This window comes from Dermacentor variabilis, chromosome 3 (assembly GCF_050947875.1).
Source record: "Dermacentor variabilis isolate Ectoservices chromosome 3, ASM5094787v1, whole genome shotgun sequence".
Lineage (NCBI taxonomy): Eukaryota > Metazoa > Arthropoda > Arachnida > Ixodida > Ixodidae > Dermacentor > Dermacentor variabilis.
This window is the reverse complement of record NC_134570.1, coordinates 89,585,316-89,609,296: the sequence shown is the minus strand read 5'-3', so window position 1 is coordinate 89,609,296 and position 23,981 is coordinate 89,585,316. Positions and strand designations below refer to the sequence as shown.

The window sequence follows — 23,981 nt, the reverse complement described above, 5'->3', positions numbered from 1 at the left end:
CCTTAACCGATTTCGATCTACTTTCCACCTCCAAAAACAATGTTTAGGACCTACCTACACAGTCATTCATCACATCGACACCGGCAGCCACGCGCCTCTACGCCAACGTCCATACCTTGTGTTTGCGACGGAGCGCCGTGTCATCGATGAGCACGTAGGAGACATACTCCGACGCGGCGTGATACAGCCATCACACAGTGCCAGGGCTTCTCCGGTAGTGCTGGTCAAAAAGAAAGATAGGGCAATTCGTTTCTGTGTGGACTATCGACGACTCAAGAAGATAACCCGGAAAGATGTCTATCTTCTTCCCCCTATCGACGACGCACTGGGCGGCCTCCGAGGCGTTGAATTCTTTTCGTCCTTAGACTTACGATCCGGATATCGGCAGGTCCCGGTGGCTGACGCAGACTCAGCGAGGACTCAGCGAGAAGCTTTTACGCCGCTATTTCGGACCCTACAAGATCATCCGACTCATTGGCGCACTCGATGATGAAGTCGGGCCAGACGGAGTTTCGCTGTCACTGCGGCGCCGCTCATATCCTGAAATAGTCCACGTCGTGCGACTTAAGCCGTTCTCCCAGCGCTAACGACCTTTGGGACATTGATAAAATGAACTTTCGTCTTTATATATATATATATATATATATATATATATATATATATATATATATATATCTTTGGGGGGGGGGGCGCTGTGTGCTGTTGCCCTCTCCTGTTAGTAGCATCGGGACGATGCTTTTTTGAAAGGAGGGGGGAATGACACGTGGACTTGTTCATCTTCTACTGGCGAGCGCTTTTCGTCGTCTAACAAATGTTGTGAATATGCGCGGTACGCGCCCGCATGTATCGGAAGTTTCTCGAATGTTATCGATGGTTCTGTTGTCGCCGAAGCTTGTGTAATCTGTTTGTATGTGCGATGCGAATTGTGTAGTACCTTCTGTAATGCACACGGGCGCCACCAACTAGTCTGTAACCTTCGATGACTCTTGTGCATAAGTGGATGCGCTTGACCTACAGGTTAGATTTTCGACGATCGCCGACTCTGTTCGGCGCTAACATTGTGCTTTGAGTGTTATCTCCTTTTGTAGGCACAGGTTAGTGGATAACGCGCTAGTTTCGGCAATCACAGTTTGTCTTCTTCACCGTCACTACCACGTGACATTCTATATATATATATATATATATATATATATATATATATATAGTTAGGAGAGGGGCCGAATCCCCAGCGGGGAAATGAAAACTTTCCGCCTATGATAGAAACACTTGTAGACATCGCGCTGGGAAATTTTAGTGTTCAGGTACAATGCCGTAAGCTTCCGTAAAATAACTGTCGCGTGAATTTGCTCTCGCTGAGACGGAGAACATGACGGCATGTAGCCAACACCCTGCAGGTAATTTCGGCGCAGTTATGAACTGGGTAGCAAAAGGCAGGCTTATATGATGGGAGAGCGCTAACTTTCAAATGCAACACCAGGTGACGTTAGCTTGCTAGAGAGGAAACTTTGCATTAATATAAGCGGTGGCGTTCGAGCACATGCGATACAACAGACTAATACGATACGCTTCTACCGTATCCATAGAAACACGGGTATTGTTGTCCTGAACAGTATTCAATGCACTTTTTTACTTCTTTCTCGGGAACATTGCTACACACCCCTCTCATTAGAATCATGTTTAATTAGGGACACAATGTGCCACACGCATAGGAATGGTTCCCGGCAGATGCGAAAGAGACAACGTATGTGACAATGGTCGCAGTTACGCGGATTCCTGTTCGGAATAGGTGTAGTTATTTTACTAGGTCATACTTCCACATACTTGTTATGCATAATTAAACAGCCAATGACTCTTATATATGAAGCGCCGCTCTACATTATTTGCTATTTTGTACGGTGCACCGTTCCATTTAGGTAAGTGGAAGTGGTTAAGGGAAGTGGTAAGTGGTTCCGGAGAATGTCGGACCTGTAGTTCAACCTATACGAAACGACCTTAGGAGGGTATCGTATAAGTGCGCGGGTCACTTCAACGAGGAAACTGTCTTTTGTAGAACTTTGGGTTTCCTTTATCTTGAAACTGTTTTCATTATTTTTTTATTTGCGAAGTTCTTTTGGGTTACATGAAGGATAAGTTATTTTTCCACATTTCTATTCGGATAAGTTATCAGTTTTGCGTTGGGTGCTTTTGATCAACTCTCTCCGCGACGGGGCTCTCCAGCCTCGTCTCGCTTTGTATTTACCCCCAATTTTGTATTTACCTCCAACTTTGTGTTTACCCGCATACGTCGAGTAACTTCCAGCCCCTAAGATGCTGAGTTCGTCTACATTTAGGAGTGCGTGCAGTCAGCGCGCCAAAACACGCTGTTTTCGACGTTTGCTCCTATTTGCGATTTGTTTATAAAGTGACACAAATTTTACCGCTCAGATTAGTCCGCTGAGCGAGTTTACACATGCAGCAGGACAAAAAAGCAGTACCAAAGAGTGTTTGTCTGTTATTGTACGTAAAATGTTATTTTTTGCCTATTTCCTTGCTTGTGAATTTTTTTTATTCACGTTTATTACTCTTTTCATTCACTAATTCTGATGCGATACGTCCAGTACACGCCACTGATAAAGGGTTCGCCAAGTTAGTATATTGCAAGACATTCCCATGTGACGTGAAAATGCAGTGGAACATGTGGACCCTCAGTTTTTGCCTACGCTTGTTCAAGAAGTGCTCGAGATGTTCGTGTCGGCTGAAAAAAAAATAAAAGAAAAAGCCAGAAGAAAGAGAAGGATGCTGGCATGACTATAAGCACATTAGTTTTCAGCCCGAGGAGCCTGCTGATACCTCGATATTTTTTAAAATAAGATATATATTTCACTATCGTAAATTATGGTACGTGCGCACACCAAAAAAATACATTCGATTTCCCGCGTTGTCTATTCATACAACTGTCTGCCGCGTTGTATATTATTATCATATAATAGCGCCTTTCTTCTTTAATTTCAGTGGCTTAGTAAAGTTAATTCGCAATTACGTGCATTCTGTTAGTTCCTCGGCTGGCGCCTTGCTAATATTATATTATACCTGCGTTGAGATCACATCCTAGAACAGATAACGCAAACACACTTATTGACATTTAAACGTATGCTTCCGGGACAAACTCCAACGCATACCAAGGCTGCCCGAATCATCTTGTAATATACGTACATAATATGCGTACACAAAACTACCGCACACCACCCACCAGCTTATTCTACTCCTCCTCCCCTCTTCCCTTCCTCTCCTCCCTCATACAGGTGAGGGAGAGTGAGCTACGCGTACGTTAAACACTGCTGAAAGCATTTGCTGCCCTGATGAAGACGAGCTTCGTTGTCGAAGCATTCGCTCTAGACACATTCCTCGTTCGACCAGTGCTTATCACTCCTATTATATGCGTAACTTTCGAATTGGATTTCATAACGGTAGAGTTATGCTGCATAACTGACAAATAAAACTATAGGGTGAGGCACCGCGCTTCATATTCGTGTAGCTCTAAGAAGGATTTTTTTTCTTTCGTGCATATTGAGCGGCACCTTCGTATTCGAACATGAGCCAACAATCTTGCTAATTTAGTTCTTAAATCGCATGTCGCAGTTGAGCGACAACCACCGCTGCGACCTGGTACAGAACTTCGTTTTTTGCCTTTTTTTAATTATTTATTTAGGTGTGTGTGTGCGTGTGTGTGTGTGTGTGTGTGTGTGTGTGTGTGTGTGTGTGTGTGTGTGTGTGTGTGTGTGTGTGTGTGTGTGTGTGTGTGTGTGTGTGTGTGTGTGTGTGTGTGTGTGTGTGCGTGCGTGCGTGCGTGCGTGCGTGCGTGCGTGCGTGCGTGCGTGCGTGCGTGCGTGCGTGCGTGTGTGTGTGTGTGTGTGTGTGTGTGTGTGTGTGTGTGTGTGTGTGTGTGTGTGTGTGTGTGTGTGTGTGTGTGTGTGTGTGTGTGTGTGTGTGTGTGTGTGTGTGTGTGTGTGTGTGTGTGTGTGTGTGTGTGTGTGTGTGCGTGTGTGCGTGTGTGTGTGTGTTTGTGTGTGAGAGACAGACTCGCGCAATTAGGGCCGGCCGCAATTCGAACTTCCTCGTTGATAACTTGATGATTCAGGTTTGCCGCCACTGCTGCTGTTCCTTTTTCCTTTGTCATATCGCGATGACTGGTAGGTAATACAGTCACCACTCACGGTAGCCGTGGTGTTGGGGCGGTGCATGTGGTCTACGCACGGGTCGCCCATGGCAGTCCCCTTTACTGGCATGTAGAGGCGTGTGCAGAGGGACACCGACACGGTTAAGGTGGTGGTCGTGACCCACTGTTGCTGGCTCGCCATTTTTTTCACAACATATTCCTGTGCGGGAAGCAAAAACAGACGCGATACGGATGATGCAGAGAGGGTCATTCGGCGGAGCAAGCAGTTAGGAGTTACTTTTAGCCCATCCATAAATGTACGTTTTGCGGAATGCCGCGTTACCGAGTACGTGGACGGCAGTAGCAACGCCTGTGGCGACATCTCGTGACGACCAATTAACGCGATTGAACCGTTCTTCTGCGTCGTGCATGTGCGAAATACATCATACAAGTTTCAATCTGTTAAGTGTTCACGATGAATAAATTACGATGGAAAAGTACCAAATGCTAGTGATGATGTCGCTACCGACGATTTAGAACATTAGTTAGGCTATAGCCTCCTGTGTTTTTCAGTATTGCTCGGTCCTGGCGCAGTGCATGCTGGCCAGCGGTCTACTGCGACAGCCCACATTCCCAGTCATTTTACCCTTATTGGTGCTAGAGCGTGCACAATCTCAGCTTGTCGCTCCTTCAGCTCTATGCCCGCCTCTTGTTTTCTGCAATACGTGCGATCATTTGCAATGAAATATAGTGGACGTGACTTTAACAAAGCATCCAAAACAATGAACAACTCCTGGGAAAGTGGTGCCCTGCTAGTGACCCCCCGTTTCGGCGTCACTGGGGTGGCATTTCAAAAAATCATAAGGCTAGGGTTAGGCACAATATGGAGCGTCACTGCATTAATCGGCTTGTTCTCCATTTGTTTAGCAACATGGTGCCACAAAGGCGGTTGCTCCCGTAACTGCTTCCGGTAGACTGGTAGCCCACTGACGATAAAACGCTTGCGGACAGAGTAACTCGCATCGATCTTTCTGCGGAAGACAGTACCAGGGCACTTATTCACAAAGCCTATTACGCAAGAATTGTTCGATGGAGAAAATGCTAGCCAATCCTGATGCTGGATATATTATTAGCGCAGGCCGCTAACCAATAGCAAAAATCACTTATGAACGAAAAGAGTGGTGGATTCGGCCCCTGGTGGTTGCCACTGAGCATAATCCTCACGCCTAAGCTAACGGCCGGTTTTCGCATTGCTCTTATACCAAAATTGTCGACCTGCCTTCGTCTATATACAGTATTCTCCTTAGGTGTCCCTTTAAGATCAGGGGTACTATGCACGATCCCCGAGTTTGTCGCTCGCCTGAGTTTGCGCGACAGCAGTCAGTGAAGTATAAACCCCATGCCAGCGATCTTGCACGCGACAGCGACAAGCGATTCGATGGGGATTCCGGTCGCGTTCGCTCATCGCCTGCAAGTCGAGCCCCGCGCTAGCAACGATCTTGAGCGATGGGTGTTGCCGGTATGAGGGTGGCAAATACTTGCTGAATGTGGCATGACGCGGGCATTAATAAAGTTGATTTGTTTTGCTGTAAAGGAGCAGCATAAAATATTGTTATGTTGATATGTTACGTAGGAAGACGCAGACGAAAAGCTATATACAAGTATATTTAAAAGAAAATACGCCACACTTGGCCAAGAGGCAACAGCCCGCACTAGCCTCTAATCGACGTCGTCTTCACCCTGCTCGCCTCTGTCATCGCAAATACTGTTCCGTAGCACTACCCCCGGCTGCAAAAGCGCCGTCCCGGAGCGACTAAAGGCCGGACTCGGAAGCAGTGTAGTAGGCCTTGAGCCTACAGACCTGCACGACATCACTAGATGCCAGAGGAGCGGACGAGGTTGAACCCACAGAAGCAATTTCGTACGTCACAGGCGTTACCTGGCGCAGCACGCGGTAGGGCTCTGTGTATCACGAAAGGAGCTTCTCTGAAAGTCCGACGTGACGACAGGGCGACCACAGGAGCACGAGCGCACCAGGCGAAAACTGTACGTCAGGGTGGCGGGCGTTGTACTGACGCTGTTGAGTGGTTTCCGAGGCCGTCACTTGAGTACGGGCAAGCTGGCGTGCATGGTCGGCGAGGGCGATGGCGTCGCGCGCATACTCGCTTGTTGAGATATCAGCAGGAGGAAGTGCCGTGTCTAGGGGCAAGGTCGGTTCGGGACCGTACATTAGATAAAATGGAGAAAATCCGGCGGTGTCATGCCGGGAAGAATTATACGCAAATGGGACGTAAAGACGGGCAATGTCCCCGTCGTGCTGGTCTTTGGAAACGTACTTCGACAGCATATCGGTAAGAGCGCGGTTTAACCGCTCTGTCAGGCCATTGGTTTGAGGATGGTATGAGGTAGTAAGCTTGTGTTGAATGGAGCATGAACGCACAATGTCGGCGATAACTTTCGACAGGAAGTTACGAACACGGTCAGGAAGCAGCTGTCGCGGGGCGCCATGAAGCAAGATAATGTCACGCAAGAGAAAGTCCGCGACGTCAGTGGCGCAACTGGTAGGGAGAGCTTGCAGGATAGCGTATCGGGTGGCGTAATCAGTTGCGACGGCTACCCATTTGTTCCTAGAGGATGACTTGGGAAAGGGACCGAGGAGGTCTAATCCGACACGAAATAACGGTTCCACGGGGACGGTGATCTGCTGGAGATGACCGGCAGGTAGCACCTGAGGTGCACATGTTTTCTGACGCCGGCAAGGATCACAGGCAGCAACATAGCGTCGGTCGGAACGAGCGAGACCAGGTCAATAGAAGCGGCGGCAGACGCGGTCGTATGTGCTGGTTACCCCAAGATGTCCTGCAGTGGGTGCGTCATGCATCTCAAAGAGCACAATCTGTCGTAGATGTTTTCGCACGACAAGAAGACCGGAGATGTACGGGAGGAAGTTCCTTCGATACAGAATGCCGCCCTGGAGGACATATCGGTGAACGGATGCGTCGGTAGGTGTAGAGCGCAGACGCTCGATGAGTGCTCGCAGCGACAGGTCTCAGTACTGCTCATCGGCGTTGTTAGCGAAGGCAGATACAGAGAAAATGCCGTTGGCGGTACTACTGTCGGCGTCGTCAGGCTCGTCTACCGGGTAGTGAGACAGGCAGTCAGCGTCCTTGCGTAGTCGGCCAGATTTGTAGGTGACAGAATACGAATATTCTTGGAGGCGTAAGGCCCAGCGACCAAGTCTTCCGGTAGGATCTTTCAGTGAGCATAACCAGCAAAGCGCGTGATGGTCTGTGACAATGGAAAAGGGTCGTCCATATAAGCATGGGCGGAACTTTGCAATCGCCCAAACTAGGGCCAAACACCCACGCTCACTGATGGAATAGTTGCGCTCCGCGGGCAACAGGAGCCTGCGGGCGTAAGCGATAACACGGTCGTGGCCGCGCTGGCGTTGTGCCAGTACAGCGCTGATTCCGTGACCGCTGGCATCAGTTACGGAATTTCGGTAGACGCAGAAGGATCGAAATGGGCCAGAACGGGAGGCGTTCTGAGGAGGTCGATTAGATGCGAGAATGCAGAAGCCTCGTTGTGGCCCCACTGGAAAGTGGCGTGTTCCATTAATGTGCATACGGCTCTCGACGCACGGCAATGGACAGTTCGCATTCGAGAGGCCCACATGCACAGCGTCGCTGGTCATCCAACTTCGTCGTGTGCAAGAGCGCTCCTTTTCTTTTATATATTTCTTCTTTTTTTTGATACGGTAAAGCATAACAAATATTATTGGTATTATTGGTATTGAAATTTCATTTCAAGAAATACGTTTTTTTTTAATGCAGTCAAGCTTTGACAAAGATCGAAGTCTGAGCGAATGACGAAAATTTCGACAATTTCCGCTGAAAGGGGCGACAAAAAGCTCATAGCACGAGAACTTCTTCGCGTTCACTAGAACCCAGAAATTCCACAGAGAGAAATGTGCGGACTTTCCGCTGGGGAATCTAGCTTAAAAGTGTGGCTTTGCCTAGGTACTACGGAGGACGAGGCGCTTTGCTTCCCGTTCAACGGTCGCTTAAGTTTTCCTCCAAACGGGATTATAGCAAGCAATACAGAGTCTGTAATGGCAAAGCGTTAGTTTTGTTGCTTTTTTCCCCGTCAGTGGTTAGCCCGGGTCAATGAGGCGCGCCCGCATTTGGGAAACACATGGTTCCCCGCTTCGCAGAGCGTCTTCGGCGCACCACCAGTGGCGCGAAAGTCGCCAACGGGAGAAGCAGGGGCCATGTGGGCAAACTTTGCCTATATATGCGCTGCCCAGCTATGAATTTCGAACGTCGCTATCGACTGCCAGTGAATGTTCAACACTAAAACAAATTCTCAGTGAGAACATGCCCTCACTAATTGGTCTGCAACCGCTAAAGCGGCATCTACCTAGGCATTCCCACCCCACCCCCTTCCCCAACTTCCCTGAGCGAGGCCTCGATCGAGGAGTGAGCGATTGTCGACGCTGGATGGGTGCGGGACACTGGGTAGCAGACGCATCACCGGTGACAGGCCGATAATCCCAAATGACAGATATCATACGTTGCCGTTTGAGAATGGGGCGAGCTCTCCGGCATCGCTTCGTCATCGTCGTCCACCGTGGCTAACAGATTGCAAGCAGCTGCAGTGATGTGCCGACCGCCATTTGCTTTGTGCTACGTGGTTAAGACACAAGTTCTAGTGTTGAGATTCCTTCGCACTCCGAAAGACAAAGAAACAAGGAACAGTCGACGCAAGATGTATTTTCGATAGCAGGGCTCAGCTCCATCAGCGATAGCATATTCCCCGATTGTGTGTGTTATAATTCGAAGTTCACGTTTGTTGCTGTCTCTCAGCAGTGCCTTGCTATAGCCGGCAACCACGTTGGGTGTGGCCTAATCATATATCGTGTACGCGCACAACAGTGGCATCCTACGCGCGGGGCTTGGCCTATGCTTTTGATTGACAAGCCAAGTCGGGCGATACTCGCCAACTGCGAAAGCCCATGAATTGAACTCGTAACTGTCATGGCGGCGGCAGCAGCAGCACGGGTCTTTGCTTCGAGAGGAGGCAAACGTCAATACGACCGACGAAGAGCTGCAGCGTCACTTGCGCCAGAACAACACGTCGGTGGGTTGTGCGTAGAGGACGACCCACATCCGCGGTGACTGCGTGGCTGGTCTCAACCCGGTCACAGTGCCATGGAAGAGCGAATGCTCTCCGCTCTCTGATTCTATGAAAACGGGAATTTTCAGGAAAGCGTTGGCTCAGAACGGTACATTGAACGCTTCTGAGGTGCTTATCGATGCGGCTGCGCAGAATGGTAGCTCGTTTTTTTCTAAGACTGCAGCCGAGTGACCTTGATTTCGATATTTGTTCTTCAGTCGGAAATATTATTGTCATAATTGTCCGCCAACGTGAACCGATCTTCTATATTAATTTTGTCCATTGGACGCACCATATAAAGCTTGTTTATTAGGTTCTGTGCCAAGATTGTTTCAGATGTCTTCTGCCAATGAATTTTTATCGCAAAAGAAATGCATGTTTATTCAAACTTGCTACCTGCCTCTGCCGAATGGGACGGGCTGCGGACTGCTGTAGGCTATTTGCTGCTTGTACATGTTGACTGGCGCATATAGTTATTACACGTAATATTTGGTATCAACAATCCCACTGATACTACTTTGAAGCCATGTGCGTACTGTCTTCTTCAATTTCGACACAATAAAAAAGAAGGAAAATCTTTTTGCGGAGATGAAATGCTGAGATCGAGATCGGCTTAATTTCCTAGAGCAAGAAGGTTTTGCCAATTACCTAGAAATCACGACCAATTAATCTCGCGAAGAATTCACTGCGAAGACATCGATTTATTTGTATCTCACATCCATACATAGGAGATCCTACATATTGTATTTATCTCACAACATAGGGGAAATTGCTTGTGCTTAATAAATAAAATAAAGAAACGATAAATTAATGGAAATGAAAGCGGATGAAAAAAAAACATGCCGCAGGTCGAGACCGAAAACGCAACTTTCGCCGCAGGTGTCAGGAGAACGTGATCTTTTTGGGTGAAGGTGACTGCTCAATAAACCCGCACATGCTACCTGACGGCATAAGCGGTGCCGGATTCAAGACCCCCGTTATTTAATAAACTAGAAAGAAGGGGATTAACCGAGGGCCCAATTTTTTTATTAGTTATATTATAAGAAGCCAACAAACACTGACACCAAGAACAACATAGGGGAAATTACTTAAATTAATTGACTTAGGGCGTCAAAGGAAGAGTAATATTTAAGGGAGGTAGTCGCGACAGCCGTCATCAATCTCCTGAGAATAACTGAACCAGTTACTACACTCCTTCAGCCATGCTAGCTTGCATTCTTCCACTTCAAGCGTGCGCAATGAGACATGTGGTGTTCTGTCTTCATGTATGCCCAGCATGTGCCTTGCGCAGTAATATCGGGGTCAGCATTCTTCACGAGCACTGAATGAAGGCTGTTTGGCTGTTTCACTGTCAGAACATGAATACCTCCTTGAACGACATTTTTTTTGATAATGAACAAAAACCGAATTCCGTATTTCTGTACGCCAGAATTGGCCAAAGCAACCAGAAAAATGACTATGAACTGCAGCGACGCCAGATACCAACTAGATACCAGCATCTACAAGTCTAGTCGGTTTTGTTTTTTTCGCTTCATTTTCATACAAGGTCAGAAATGTTTCTAGACTGAACAACTTGGCAAATCCTGAGAAGGGTGCTCCCGAAATGAACCCGCCGTGGTTGCTTAGTGGCTGTGGTGTTAGGCTGCTAAGCACGAGGTAGAGGGATGGAATCTCGGCCACAGCGGCCGCGTTTCGAAGGAAGCGAAGACACCCGTGTACTTAGATTTAGGTGCACGTTAAAGAACCACAGCTGGTCCAAATTTCCAGAGTCCCCCACTACAGCGTACTTCATAATAAAATCGTGGTTTTGTCACCTAAAACTTCCCGAGATCAAACGCCAGATGGAAATACAGTGGCTCGAAATTTCTTGATTAAATCACTTAACTTATTGGTCAAATGCTTCTTTTGCTCATGGAGTCCGACCATTACTTCCAGTGTAATTTGCCTAAAACTTATTATTTTGGCATGTATCGGCTCGATGGGCCGCACAGGTTCGTCTGTGAGACCAACATGACCTCAATGCATGCATTGCCGTTTCGACATGGAGGCGTAACTTTTTCGTATGTTTGCGCTTCGCCGACGATCACTATATATGGCATCAACCGCCTATGGGCGTGGTCTCCTCACATTGTCACCGCCATTTGAAAAATTTACTTTATGCTTACTTAGTGCCCTGTGTTCTACACTGCGACTTACCGAACTTCCAATATCGATTTTCTGAAGTTTGATGCAGCTAAAAAAAAGTACAACCTGCATACTGAGTGGGTCAGAATAAATTTGTTGCATTCAGTATTTTGATTTGATCGAGGACACTAGGAGGTTGCAGAAATGTCTCACCATGCCCAAAAGGTTTGCAACTTGCTCCACATCGTAAGGCGCCCCTCCTGTGATCACACACGGCAGACCCGCCTCGTTTTCGTCGACCGTCAGATGCGTCAGGATAATGATGGCGTCCAGAGGGAGTCTCCTGCAGCAAATACAAATCATCTACATCACCACTACCACCGCCAGCAGTTCAAACCATTTGCGTCCTATTGCAGGAATAACTCTTTTTATTCGGACTTCCGTTACGACATGCACTCTGCGAAATGCGACCACCATTCAAATTATTCAATATGCCACAGCCTTGCTTTCTGCGAGTTCCACCAGCGTCATCAAGCGCAAACCATCTCGTCTCTCTTCTGTTTTCCGGGGGAGGGGGGGGGCTGTAGCTCTGTGTGAAGCAGGGAAGCTCTGTCGTTTATTTGTTATGGGGAGCCAGCACTGAACTGTCGCAGGCCAACAGCAGAGCTTACGGATCAGCCTGCAGGGAGCGAAAGAAACAGCTGCGAGGGTGACGTGCTGAGATTTCGCACGCCGGTATATGTGTACAGCGCATTTTGTATATGTGTACTGGCCAGCGGCGGGAAAAAACGTAGGAGCATGTTGCACGCTGCAGCACCCTATTTGTTAACGTGACACTTCCACTTGTTTAACGCCTTCTAATCGGTGTTTTCACACTTGTCTGCGATGGCCACGGGAGTCGCATGGCACGGTTCACACAACCGCAATTTCGGTCGACGCGGTGAGCAGTGAGCGCGTAGACGAAACAGCATTTTGGTTGAAGCTGCAGAGGTTTATGTAAGCAGGAATTGTCAATGTGTATTGCAACGCTATTGTGTGGAAGCCTAATATATGAAGGCGACTAATGCGGCAGCCAGACCTTTACTTTTTCCTTCTATTTTTCTGGCCTTTATAGCGGTAGATATCTTAGGCTGTTACACGTCCCCGCACCTGTCGTCGTCGTTAACTGCATATGCTACATCTTCGTTTGGGCCCGGAATATCCGTGTGCGCGCGCGCAGAATATGTCTGTTAGCGACCTATCCAACCACGGCTGATAACTAAATTTGCGAAAAGTTTTCTGATTATTTACACCGCAAATAAATGTGTGTTCGCATACGCATGGACAAAAATGTGGCGAGTGGCTGAGCGGTCGCTCGCCTGCTGTTTGATTCATGACGCAGCAAGACTTCACAGTATGACGTTTGACCTCACAGTAAAGCCCGCAAGGCTGCTCGAGTAAGCCAGTCGCGCTTGCGGAGTACGGACGCAGCGTTCACTTTCCTCCGTTTCAAAGTACGACGATCCGTGACCTTTTGTTCCAGGCGCGGTGGCAGTAATGCTGTGCTGTTTCCACAGGAGGTGTTAGCCTGGTAATATGACTATGTAGCGCTGGCGGTAGACCTGCTTGTTAAAATGTGCGCATGACAAACGGTCGTAAACGCGCGCGCTCGTTGCGCAAATGAGGCGGATGAAGGACGCACACAGCCTCATACCACACCTTCAAGTGTCAGACACAGTTTTTGCAGTTATTGACGGAGCGCACCTTCAATCTGTTGTTTCACAATTTAGGTGAATCTGACCATATTACCACGCGATCCCCGGCGCCTCGGCGAACGTTAGTGGAGCAGCCGGCAACGCCTGGTGCCTGCTTGCTCCCGATTCAAAAGACGCTCAATGGTGGCGAGCCCTGGTGAATTGTGCGCGAACTGCACGCTGTATAATATATATATATATATATATATATATATATATATATATATACGCTCCTCGCAACGGTCATTGCATGTGACGCCGCTTGACTGGACCGCACTGAGCTAAACAAAAATTGACACAGTGCCGTGTGTTGCCATTCTGAATGTAGAGCCATTTTCGCAGTACACTTAGCTAGCCGACGCAGCGAGCATATTATAGTGGGGCATTCAAACAACCCTAGCGTATTTTAGTCAGCGATGGTGTCTCGTTGGCCTGACGTACGCGCTGCAATTCTGAACACACCTTAGCGTAAGCAGCTGGGAAGCCGCAATGTTTACGGAATAGTGCGAGATTCCGTGTGGCGCGTGACATTACAATATGGCAAGAAACTAGGATCTGCTTTGATTGCTTTGTTCATGCATTTAGGATGCGATTCTAGCGACATTGGGGTATTCTGCGACCGCAAAAAAAAAAGAAGTCCCAGTTTCTCCCTAAACGGCTCTACAGTGATAGCAAATTATTAGACAAATGCAAGAAGCAGGGCTCGAAGTTCTATCATCCATGTAAATTGCAGTTAATGCTCGCTTAATTATTAAATTAACAGGCATGGTGCCACGCACGTACGGCCAAACATGAACATGTCTCGCTCGAAGACCGCTAACACTCACTGTCACAACGCTGACATGACGAATAGCGGCAGCAGCGGCGAGTTAATTCCCCTTCGTGCTGCCTCTCGCTTCAAAGCGAACTGTTGGCGCACGAGAAAACACCGTACACAAATCCATCAGCCATCTCCGGTCGACCCTTCATTGCACCCGCCACAAATCACCTCTAAGTTAGGGCGTGCGCGGCCGCGCCTAGCAGCGCCATGTACAGCCGCGGACTGAGATGAGGAGATGCAAGCTAACCTAAGCTAACCTAACCCTCCCTTTTCCCCCCTCCTGCTCATCTAAGCTAACCTAACCCTCCCTTTTCCCCCCTCCTGCTCATCTACCAGCTCCCCAGCCCCCTTGCTCGTGAGAAAAGACGCCGCGCATCAAGCAGCCATCAGTCTCAGTTCACCCTAACGCGCTTTCCGTCGTACCTCGCACCTCAAACACAAGATTGCGCCATAGTCGTTGTGTGGGAATTCCTTCGTCTTCGCTTGCCCCGGAAGCAGGCTTGCGGTCGACCCTCCAGCCAGCGACCATCAAGATCCCATATGAAGGCTGGATGAGCGAATATGCATGGTCACAGTACGAGGACTATATAGTCGCTAACTTTCTTCGTTCTTTTATAGCTTGATCATTTGATTGTATCGCTGTTCAAGACACCCCTTCTGAGTTCTAGCTGTGCATCAAATTAATGAAGACGCGTCGTAAAATTTCCTTGCAACTAGGCGTCGAGTGACTGCTGGGCTGCAAAAGTAGTACAACGACGAAAACGCAATTTTTGAATTTTCTTGCGGCACCTGCCTACTTCAAACGGCATTTTTGTTGCATCACAACGCACAGTACACGCTATCAAGCTTCTTGTAGGTGGAATTCGCCAACATTCGCGACCTCAGCGCAAGTAAAACGAACATAAATGGAGCGGCTCCAGGAAATTAGCAGCCGGGGCACTTGGTTCTGCAATCACCTATATCGATTTAGGTTTGGATTAGGGTTCGGTTCGCGTTTAGAAGACTTGTATGATCGCAGCGCCACATCGGAAGCGCAAACGGTTTGTAAGAATATAGATTAATAATAATATTTGGGGTTTTACGTGCCAAAACCACTTTCTGATTATGAGGCACGCCGTAGTGGAGGACTCCGGAAATTTTGACCACCTGGGGTTCTTTAACGTGCACCTAAATCTAAGCACACGGGTGTTTTCGCATTTCGCCCCCATCGAAATGCGGCCGCCGTGGCCGGGATTCGATCCCGCGACCTCGTGCTCAGCAGCCCAACACCATAGCCACTGAGAAGAATATAGATTACATAGGCTTCCACAGAATGCGCAAGCGCTCGCACAATACACTCGATGAAAAATTTCCGCTGCTTGGTCACAAGCACTCTTGCATCCGTATTCAACAGCTCACTAATTTTGCTAGCTTTTGTTAAGTAGTGCACAGCAGGATAAAGGTTCGAAACCCTTTAAATTCCGTTCGCAGTAATTAAGAATATTTCATTTGAAAACTTTTGAGGGTGTTATGTCCTATCCATGACAACGAGCACAAAAAAGAAGCCGTGCTTGATTAAAAATACGTCGTAATTTTCCGGCGGAATTTGCTCCGCTCTTTTACAGCAATCATCGCGACGCACAGGAAATTTTCTTTCGCATGCACAGGAACGGGGCACATATTTTTAGAGAAATGTTATCGATATTTGAGCGAAAATTTGTAACACTGAAAGAGCCTTTACATTTTCGAACGCTGCTATGACCTGCGCACTGCACACGTCTTGCTGAAGCTCTTTACTAGATGCATTTTACAAAAACTGAGCGAAGCCGAAGGGTAATACCGCAAGGTTAAAGCACGATCCATCATTCTGCTAAACCATTAAGGCCCAAGAAAAATCTACCAGTGATATTTTGTTGATTTTTCGTGTCGGACGATCTTTTCCCACTTTATTCTTTGAAGTGCTACGATAGTGTACTTTATAAAGTACGCTGGGGCTTTATGAAAACAAAACCTAATGTAGGTCACTAAATGTATATGCTATATCTTGGAGCTTCCAAAAACAATAAGGTCTGCAGTGCTGACTCAAACGAAATTTTGCGCAAGCCCGCATAACCATCTCGTAGCAAAATTAGCATTTTAGTGGGAAAGATTCTTTGCTATGGAGGTGTTTTTACTTATCAAGCGTGTAACATGACTTCATCGAGTAACAAGGAAGGGCGTTGCTGTTGCTCTCAGAGGCGCGCGCAACGCAAATATCTAGTTGACGCAGATATAGACGCGTTAATTGGCGATGAATGCAGTCATTCTCGGACAGGCCGCCATTGGAATATGAACCTAGCAACGTTTAACGCTAGAACGTTTTCTGGTGAGGCGAGTCTAGCAGTGCTATTGGAGGAACTAGAGGGCAGTAAATGGGATATAATCGGCCTCAGTGAAGTTAGGAGGCCAAAAGAAGCATATACAGTGTTAAAAAGCAGGCACGTCCTGTGCTACAGGGGCCTAGCGAAGAGACGAGAACTAGGAGTCGGATTCCTGATTAATAAGAATTTAGCTGGTAACATACGGGAATTCTATAGCATTAACGAGAGGGTGGCAGGTCTTGTTGTGAAACTTAATAACAGGTACAAAATGAAGGTTGTACAGGTCTACACCCCTACATCCAGTCATGATGACCAGGAAGTCGAAAGCTTCTATGAAGACGTGGAATCTGCGATGGGCAGAGTGAAAACAAAATACACTATACTGATGGGCGACTTCAATGCCAAGGTAGGCAAGAAGCAGGCTGGAGACAAGGCAGTGGGGAAATATAGCATAGACATTAGGAATAGTAGGGGAGAGTTATTAGTTGAGTTTGCAGAACAGAATAGTATGCGGATAATAATACCTTTTTCCGCAAGCGAGATAGCCGAAAGTGGACGTGGAGGAGCCCCAATGGCGAAACTAAAAATGAAATAGACTTCATACTCTGCGCTAACCCTGGCATCATACAAGATGTGGACGTGCTCGGGAAGGTGCGAAGCAGTGACCATACGATGGTAAGATCACGAATTAGCCTAGACTTGAGGAGGGAACGGAAGAAACTGGTACATAAGAAGCCGATCAATGAGTTAGCGGTAAGAGGGAAAATAGAGGAATTCCGGATTAAGCTGCAGAACAGGTTTTCGGCTTTAACTCAGGAAGAGGACCTTAGTGTTGAAGCAATGAACGACAATCTTGTGGGCATCATTCAGGAGTGTGCAATAGAAGTCGGTGTTAACTCCGTTAGACAGGATACCAACAAGCTATCGCAGGAGACGAAAGATCTGATCAAGAAACGCCAATTTATGAAAGCCTCTAACCATACAGCTAGAATAGAACTGGCAGAACTTTCGAAGTTAATCAACACGCGTAAGACAGCTGACATAAGGAAGTATAAAATGGATAGAATTGAACATGCTCTCAGGAACGGAGGAAGCCTAAAAGCAGTGAAGAAGAAACTAGGAATTGGCAACAATCAGATGTATGCGTTAAGAGACGAAGCCGGCAATATCCTCACTAATATGGATGAGATAGTTCAAGTGGCTCAGGAATTCCGGAGAGTACCTGTGGCACCCACGACCATAATGGACGAGAGAATTGTCTAGAGGAATTCGAAATCCCACAAGTAACGCCGGAAGAAGTAAAGAAAGCCTTGGGAGCTATGCAAAGGGGGAAGGCAGCTGGGGAGGATCAGGTAACAGCAGATTTGCTGAAGGATAGTGGGCAGATTGTTCTAGAGAAACTGGCCACCCTGTACACACGATGCCTCGTGACCTCGAGCGTACCAGAATCTTGGAAGAACGCTATCATAATCCTAATCCATAAGAAAGGGGACGCGAAAGGCTTCAAAAATTATAGATCGATCAGCTTACTGTCAGTTGCCTACAAACTATTTACTAAGGTAATCACAAATAGAATCACGAACACCTTAGACTTCTGTCAAGCAAACGACCAGGCACGATTCTTTAAAGGCTACTCAACAATAGACCATATTCACACTATCAATCACGTGATAGAGAAATGTGCGGAATATAACCAACCCTTATATATAGCTTTCATTGATTACGAGAAAGCATTTGATTCTGTCGAAACCTCAGCAGTCATGGAGGCATTACGGAATCAGGGTGTAGACGAGCCGTGTGTAAAAATACTGAAAGATATCTATAGCGGCTCCACAGCCACCGCAGTCCTCCATAAAGAAAGCAACAAAATCCCAATAAAGAAAGGCGTCAGGCCGGGAGATACGATCTCTCCAATGCTATTCACAGCGTGTTGACAGGAGGTATTCAGAGACCTGGATTGGGAAGAATTGGGGATAAAAGGTAATGGAGAATACCTTAGTAACTTGCGATTCGCTGATGATATTGCCATGCGTAGTAACTCAGGGGAGCAATTGCAACGCATGCTCGCTGACCTGGAGAGGCAAAGCAGAACAGTGGGTCTAAAAATTAATCTGCAGAAAACTAATGTTTAACTATCTCTGAAGCGAACCGCAATTTACAATAGGTAGCGAGGCACTGGAAGTGGTAAGGGAATACATTTACTTAGGGCAGGTAGTGACGGCAGATCCGGATCATGAGACGGAAATAATCAGAAGAATAACAAAGGGCTGGGGTGCGTTTGGCAGGCATTCTCAGATCATGAACAGCAGGCTGCCATTATCCCTCGAGAGTAAAGTGCAAAATTGCAAAATAGCTGTGTCTTACCAGTACTCACCTACGGGGCAGGAACCTGGAGGCTTGCGAAAAGGGTTCTACTTAAATTGAGGACGACGCAACGAGCTATGGAAAGAAGAATGATGGGTGTAACGTTAAGGGATAAGAAAAGAGCAGATTGGGTGAGGGAACAAACGTGAGTTAAAGAAATCCTAGTTGAAATCAAGAAAAAGAGATGGACATGGGCAGGACATGTAATGAGGAGGGAAGATAACCGATGGTCATTAAGGGTTACGGACAGGATTCCAAGGGAACGGAAGCGTAGCAGGGGGCGGCAGAAATTTAGGTAGGCGGATGAGATTAATAAGTTTGCAGGGACCACATGGCCACAATCAGTACATGACCGGGGTTGTTGGAGAAGTATGGGAGAGGCGTTTGCCCTGCAGTGGGCGTAACCAGGATGATGATGATGATGATGATGATGACGATAATGATAACAGTCATTCAAAACTAAAACATTCAACATTTTGTTAAGTGGTAATTAAAACATTCAAGACACTAGTGACGTCACCTCCAATGACAGTCGGTTCTTGCATTACAATCCTGTTTTATGATTGCGACGTGTCGATTTCGTTAAAAATTCGTTGAAAGGTTGGGTTTACATATGGTTGACCAATGTGGTTTGCCCAACTTTTATTGCATAACTCATCGCGATTGGCATAGAAATGCAGATAGTCTTTGTTGTTTTCTGTTCCCTCCCACTCATTTTCCTATTTGTAATAAAGAAAGCATGAATCATGTTTGTCTTTAAATAGTCTTCATGGGTTATCTAAATGGTATCTATTTATCTAAATTTGGTCTAACATTGCTCACTATCTTATTTACTAGACAAGAGCATCGTCATCTTTGTCGGCAGCAAGAAAGCAACCAGGAGGAATAATAGCAATGGTAATGTAAATCTGAATACATTTCTTTATTGCAACAGTCTCTGAAGTTCTTGTAGATAGCAAAAATATTTAGACGAAATACAGGTAAAAAAAAAACAGCGTGTGTGCTTCGAGATAAAACACACCCCGCCATTATACACATAAGCCCAGCGTACTTTACAATGTACACCTGCATTCATTCTGTCGCGACGGTATAATTATCTATCTATATGGAATGTCATGCGTTCATCCTTTACGCTCTTATTTTCCAAAACTTACTCAACAACTTTGAGAAGCGTATGCTATGCTTGACAAAAAATAAAGAAGCTACATGTAGAGCAGCACTTGCTATGTTCAGCACTTTTTCTCGATGAATACATCAGACACATCATGCAGCTGTCAAAAAACTACAGTTCGGTCGTCTTGGCAGGACCTTTCTTAGCGATATGGCGTACCAAAGAGCAGTGTGTGTTTTGTCTTTAATATATATACAAATGAAAATCGTACTCTACTTTTCGAAGTACGCTGGGCGCTAATAAGTAAAGTGAATGCTCATCAACTCGCTCCATCTGAAGATTTTCACAGTCTGCTATGCGTTGAGAACCAACTTCTGAAGCATTGGTCTTTGTATACTCACACAACGTTTTCGGTGAACACCGTAAGCGGGGTAGTTTCGGCGCCTGGCCAAAGGTAGAAGCTGGCCACGATAAAACCACGATCGGGGTTCGGCTGTGATGGATTGTTTGTCTTGAGAGCCTGCTGCAGATTTCTGAATTCCTGTCGAACAAAAAAAAATATTTTGAAAGATACAACACATCTGATTGGTATTTATGTGAAGCGAAGCCTTCTTCAGCCGGTTAGTTTAAACGCTACAAAAACTAAATGCGGTGCAAGCAATCATATTTATCGTCGTTCTGCACAGCGTGTAATGCTTATAAACCACAAGGGCCCTAACTTAAATGTCATGCAATCTTTATGTTTGCGCAGGGCACTGCTCACAAGCTACGCCGAAATGTGAACAACAATCCGTGTGAACGGCCACTGTGAGACATCCAGGGAGTAATGTCATGGAGACGGAGGCAATGTTTTATGTTTACCGAGAGAATCATTGCAAGGGGAATCGTACGCGCAAAAACGTGTACAATACGAAGGACTTAAGCTTGACTATTATTCAGCAGTTTCAGTTTTGCGTCTGATACCTAATGAAGACAGATGCACGCGCCAGTGACGCATGCTGCGGTTCGACAGAACAACAGCTGTCACGGTCACCAATGTCTAGTAGGGTACGCAGATGAAGCTTCTCTTTAAAGTGAACCCAGCTGATTTTCTCTCTCAAATACAGCGAAAATAAGTTATGCAGCGACAGTGCAACATAAATCACTTGATCAAGTCATCTTCGCTTTACCATCTTCACACGACACTGTCGGTTTGGGATGCTGTATTGTACTCAAGTTCATTGCCTCATGAGTAAAACCTCGTAGCGTAATTTCTATCGCGGTGCCATTCATGGTAACAAAGTAACAAGTGCCGTGTGGAAATGTGGAAAATGCACTGGACAAAGAAAATAAACGGGCCAGTATTTTGTTTGCCCATTTTCCGTTTTGAACTGTTTGAGTGTCACCCTGAGTCACTGAATAGCGCGAACCGAAACTTTTTCTAACGACGAACTTCAGCTTGTATCTGCTGTATTTTTTCGCTTCCTTTGGGGTTCTTTTCTATCCTCGTGGTTACGTCGTAGCGTGTAGCTGGAATCACTTGGAACGAATATTTTGCTAAAAATGAAAAGAAATTTCTCGCTTTCGTAAGTTATTTTTATACAATATAAGTTACTTTTATACAAGAAAAAGCCTCCCCTCACGGCCCTCTGTTGCCCTCGCTTGTAACAATTGAGTTACTCTTTCTCTTTGCCGTACATAGACTCATTTCGAACGTTATCACCATTATCATATGTCAAATCGCCGGCTCAACGCGGCAGGAGGTCGACATTAACCACACGAAATGCGCATTCACATCCGGGTAAAATTGTGTCTCGGGAATGTTTTCTTTTTTTTTAATTGAGGCATGTTTATCCTTGTTCCGGTTTTGGCGATGTTGGCTTCCAAAACATTTTGCAAGTAGCTCATTTAGGCGCCTTATTGCCTTCGTCTGTGTTCTTCGTTGGAAATAAGGGAAACGCTCAGTCATACTATAGGTACAATGTATCACACTACCTGATCTCCAAATTTGTCATAACAGCTGCTGTGTTTAGCGATAAAACTCATTAGAGGGTTCTTATATGAAAATTATTCAATAAGATCTATGTTATTATTGCCTACACGTGATTCGGGCTCAAATTCTTTACACATTAGTATGTTCAGTGGTACGCAAAATACCGTTCTCCCACTGTCTGTGTCAGAGAAAAGTTGGTCCTCCTGTGCGTCTCTGCCCACTGGTATAGCTCCTCGCGTTCTGGCGCTCTTTAACAACGCTTGGCCCGTGCGCAACACAGAACCAAATTCATCATTCAGATCCTCGAGTTTAACAACGCTGTGAGTCGTACGTGTTTGTCCAAGGAAAAAAACGAACTACCATCCACTTTACTGCTCCAGAGTTGCTACATGCAATGTAATTGATGGAAACCACGGGCAAGGGAGGAGACGGAAATTCAAGACGATCAGCAAAACGAGAACAACGTGAAAGCCGGAGCCCGGCTCCGGCTTTCACCTTGTTCTCGTTTTTCGTACAATGTAAGGCATTCGGGTTTCTGCTAAAGTATAAGATAAGATGACAAAACATTGTTCTCGTCTTTGCATTCAATCTGCCACCCTCCCTCGTGTCATATTTCCATGGCAACCAACGTACTGTGCGAGATAACAGAAATTTAAAGGATACCGGGGTGAGGCCGACTAGTACTGGATGATCTTCACAAATGGATTAACTTAAAACCGCACTCTTAGTACCGCGAAAAATATTTCCTCTTGCCCCCAGGCTTACCCTCTGTAAGCCCGCATGTATATATTTAGAAAGACTCTTCCACAGGAATGAGCTTGTCGCGTCTTTTCATGTGGGGTTTTTTAAAGGGACCTCCGCCATTACTATTTATTTTCCACGGGGAACCAATTCCTGCAAGCTAAATCTTTCCGTGACTACGTTATTCGCCGTCAGTTTATTTCTCTCATGGGGGCGAGGTGGGGGGGGGGGGGGGGGGGGTGACGACGATGACCCACGCGTATCATGTGAAAAATAAGAATGCCGTAAAATGACACGAACAAGGCACACCTAAATTTATGGGCAATCTTAATTGTTCCTCTGTTGTCGGCGTTGTTGTATGCCTGCTTTTTTTTTTATACATCACGATTCCTCCCCAAATCGACCGAGTTAACCGTCGGCCTGAACAACTTCACGTAGCATGCTCACCCTCAGTAAATTGAACGCTGCTTCCAGGATCGTTTTTTCTTGGCCAGTTTCATTTTTCCTGACGCCGATGTCGAAAACCGCATAATGGTAGATCTTCTTTTTCGTCCAGTAAAGCTCCACCTTGTTTTTGCCAGCGAGGCTAGTGATATCTGCCATGACTTTCGAGTGGCTCCTGCAGCGAGGCAGCGATTCGAAGCAAGTTCCGGCTATCAGCATTATTATTACATTCCGAAGTTATAAAAGAACACAGAAAAAGTAGCTGTGAATGTTAGCACGCATTGATTATAGAACCCCCCTTGAGTTAACAAATATCCTAACACACGGCGTTAACAAATGTGAGCACACGGCGCAAGCTTTGCAGAAGAGAAAAAAAGACGTGCCTGGGGCCGGACCCTTGCGCCGCGCAGAGACCATTCGTCATAGATACAAAATTGATTGCGGATATTCTTTTTTTTTCATAAACTATACGTAATATACTGAAATATTAGTGATAAATAGTTGTGTTAGATGTTGTCGATAAAAGGGCTTCCTCACGCAACAAATGCCAATTATTAGCAGCACCCAGTGTTAAAGAGAAGAGCGTCAAATTGCTCATCTGCGCAACTCTGAGCTTTTGCACAATTCTCCGTCCTGTTGGCTCATATGGTTGTGAATAAAATAAAAGGGCCCCTGGGTTGCCCTTGGTATCGTTATCGTCGTACTAAAGCGACACGTCACATTCTTTTTGGACAGCAGAGGGTTACGTTAAGATTAGGCGCTATGTTTGATGTTCTTTATTTCTTTATTTTTCTATTGTCGTCAGTAGTCAGAGCATTCCAAAGAAAGCGGCGCCTCCATGTAATGGCACGGCGACTCGATGGGCTCACGTTCGCAGATGTCAAGATAGAAAAAATACGTTGATAAATGATCTCAGATTTTCTTTTTTTTTTCTACTTTTGTCCTTGTCGGTTGATCGCTACGGCCACGCCGTGCGAGAGAATACGTATGCACATGCATTCAGATTCCTGCCAAATTCTACGA

At 46.4% G+C, this 23,981-nt stretch overlaps 1 protein-coding gene across 1 annotated transcript in view; it reads right to left on the bottom strand.

The window, feature by feature from the left end:
• Window positions 1-23,127, bottom strand: part of LOC142574042 (uncharacterized) — a 29,536-nt gene extending 6,409 nt beyond the window's left edge. Inside the window, exons 1-3 of the mRNA XM_075683220.1 lie at window positions 22,962-23,127; window positions 20,203-20,342; window positions 11,648-11,777 (exon numbers count right to left, since the gene is read on the bottom strand). Of these exons, the coding sequence (XP_075539335.1) occupies window positions 11,648-11,777; window positions 20,203-20,342; window positions 22,962-23,117 (426 nt within the window). The 5' untranslated portion in view covers window positions 23,118-23,127. The remainder of the gene's footprint in view (window positions 1-11,647; window positions 11,778-20,202; window positions 20,343-22,961) is intronic.
• Window positions 23,128-23,981: the final 854 nt, after the last annotated feature.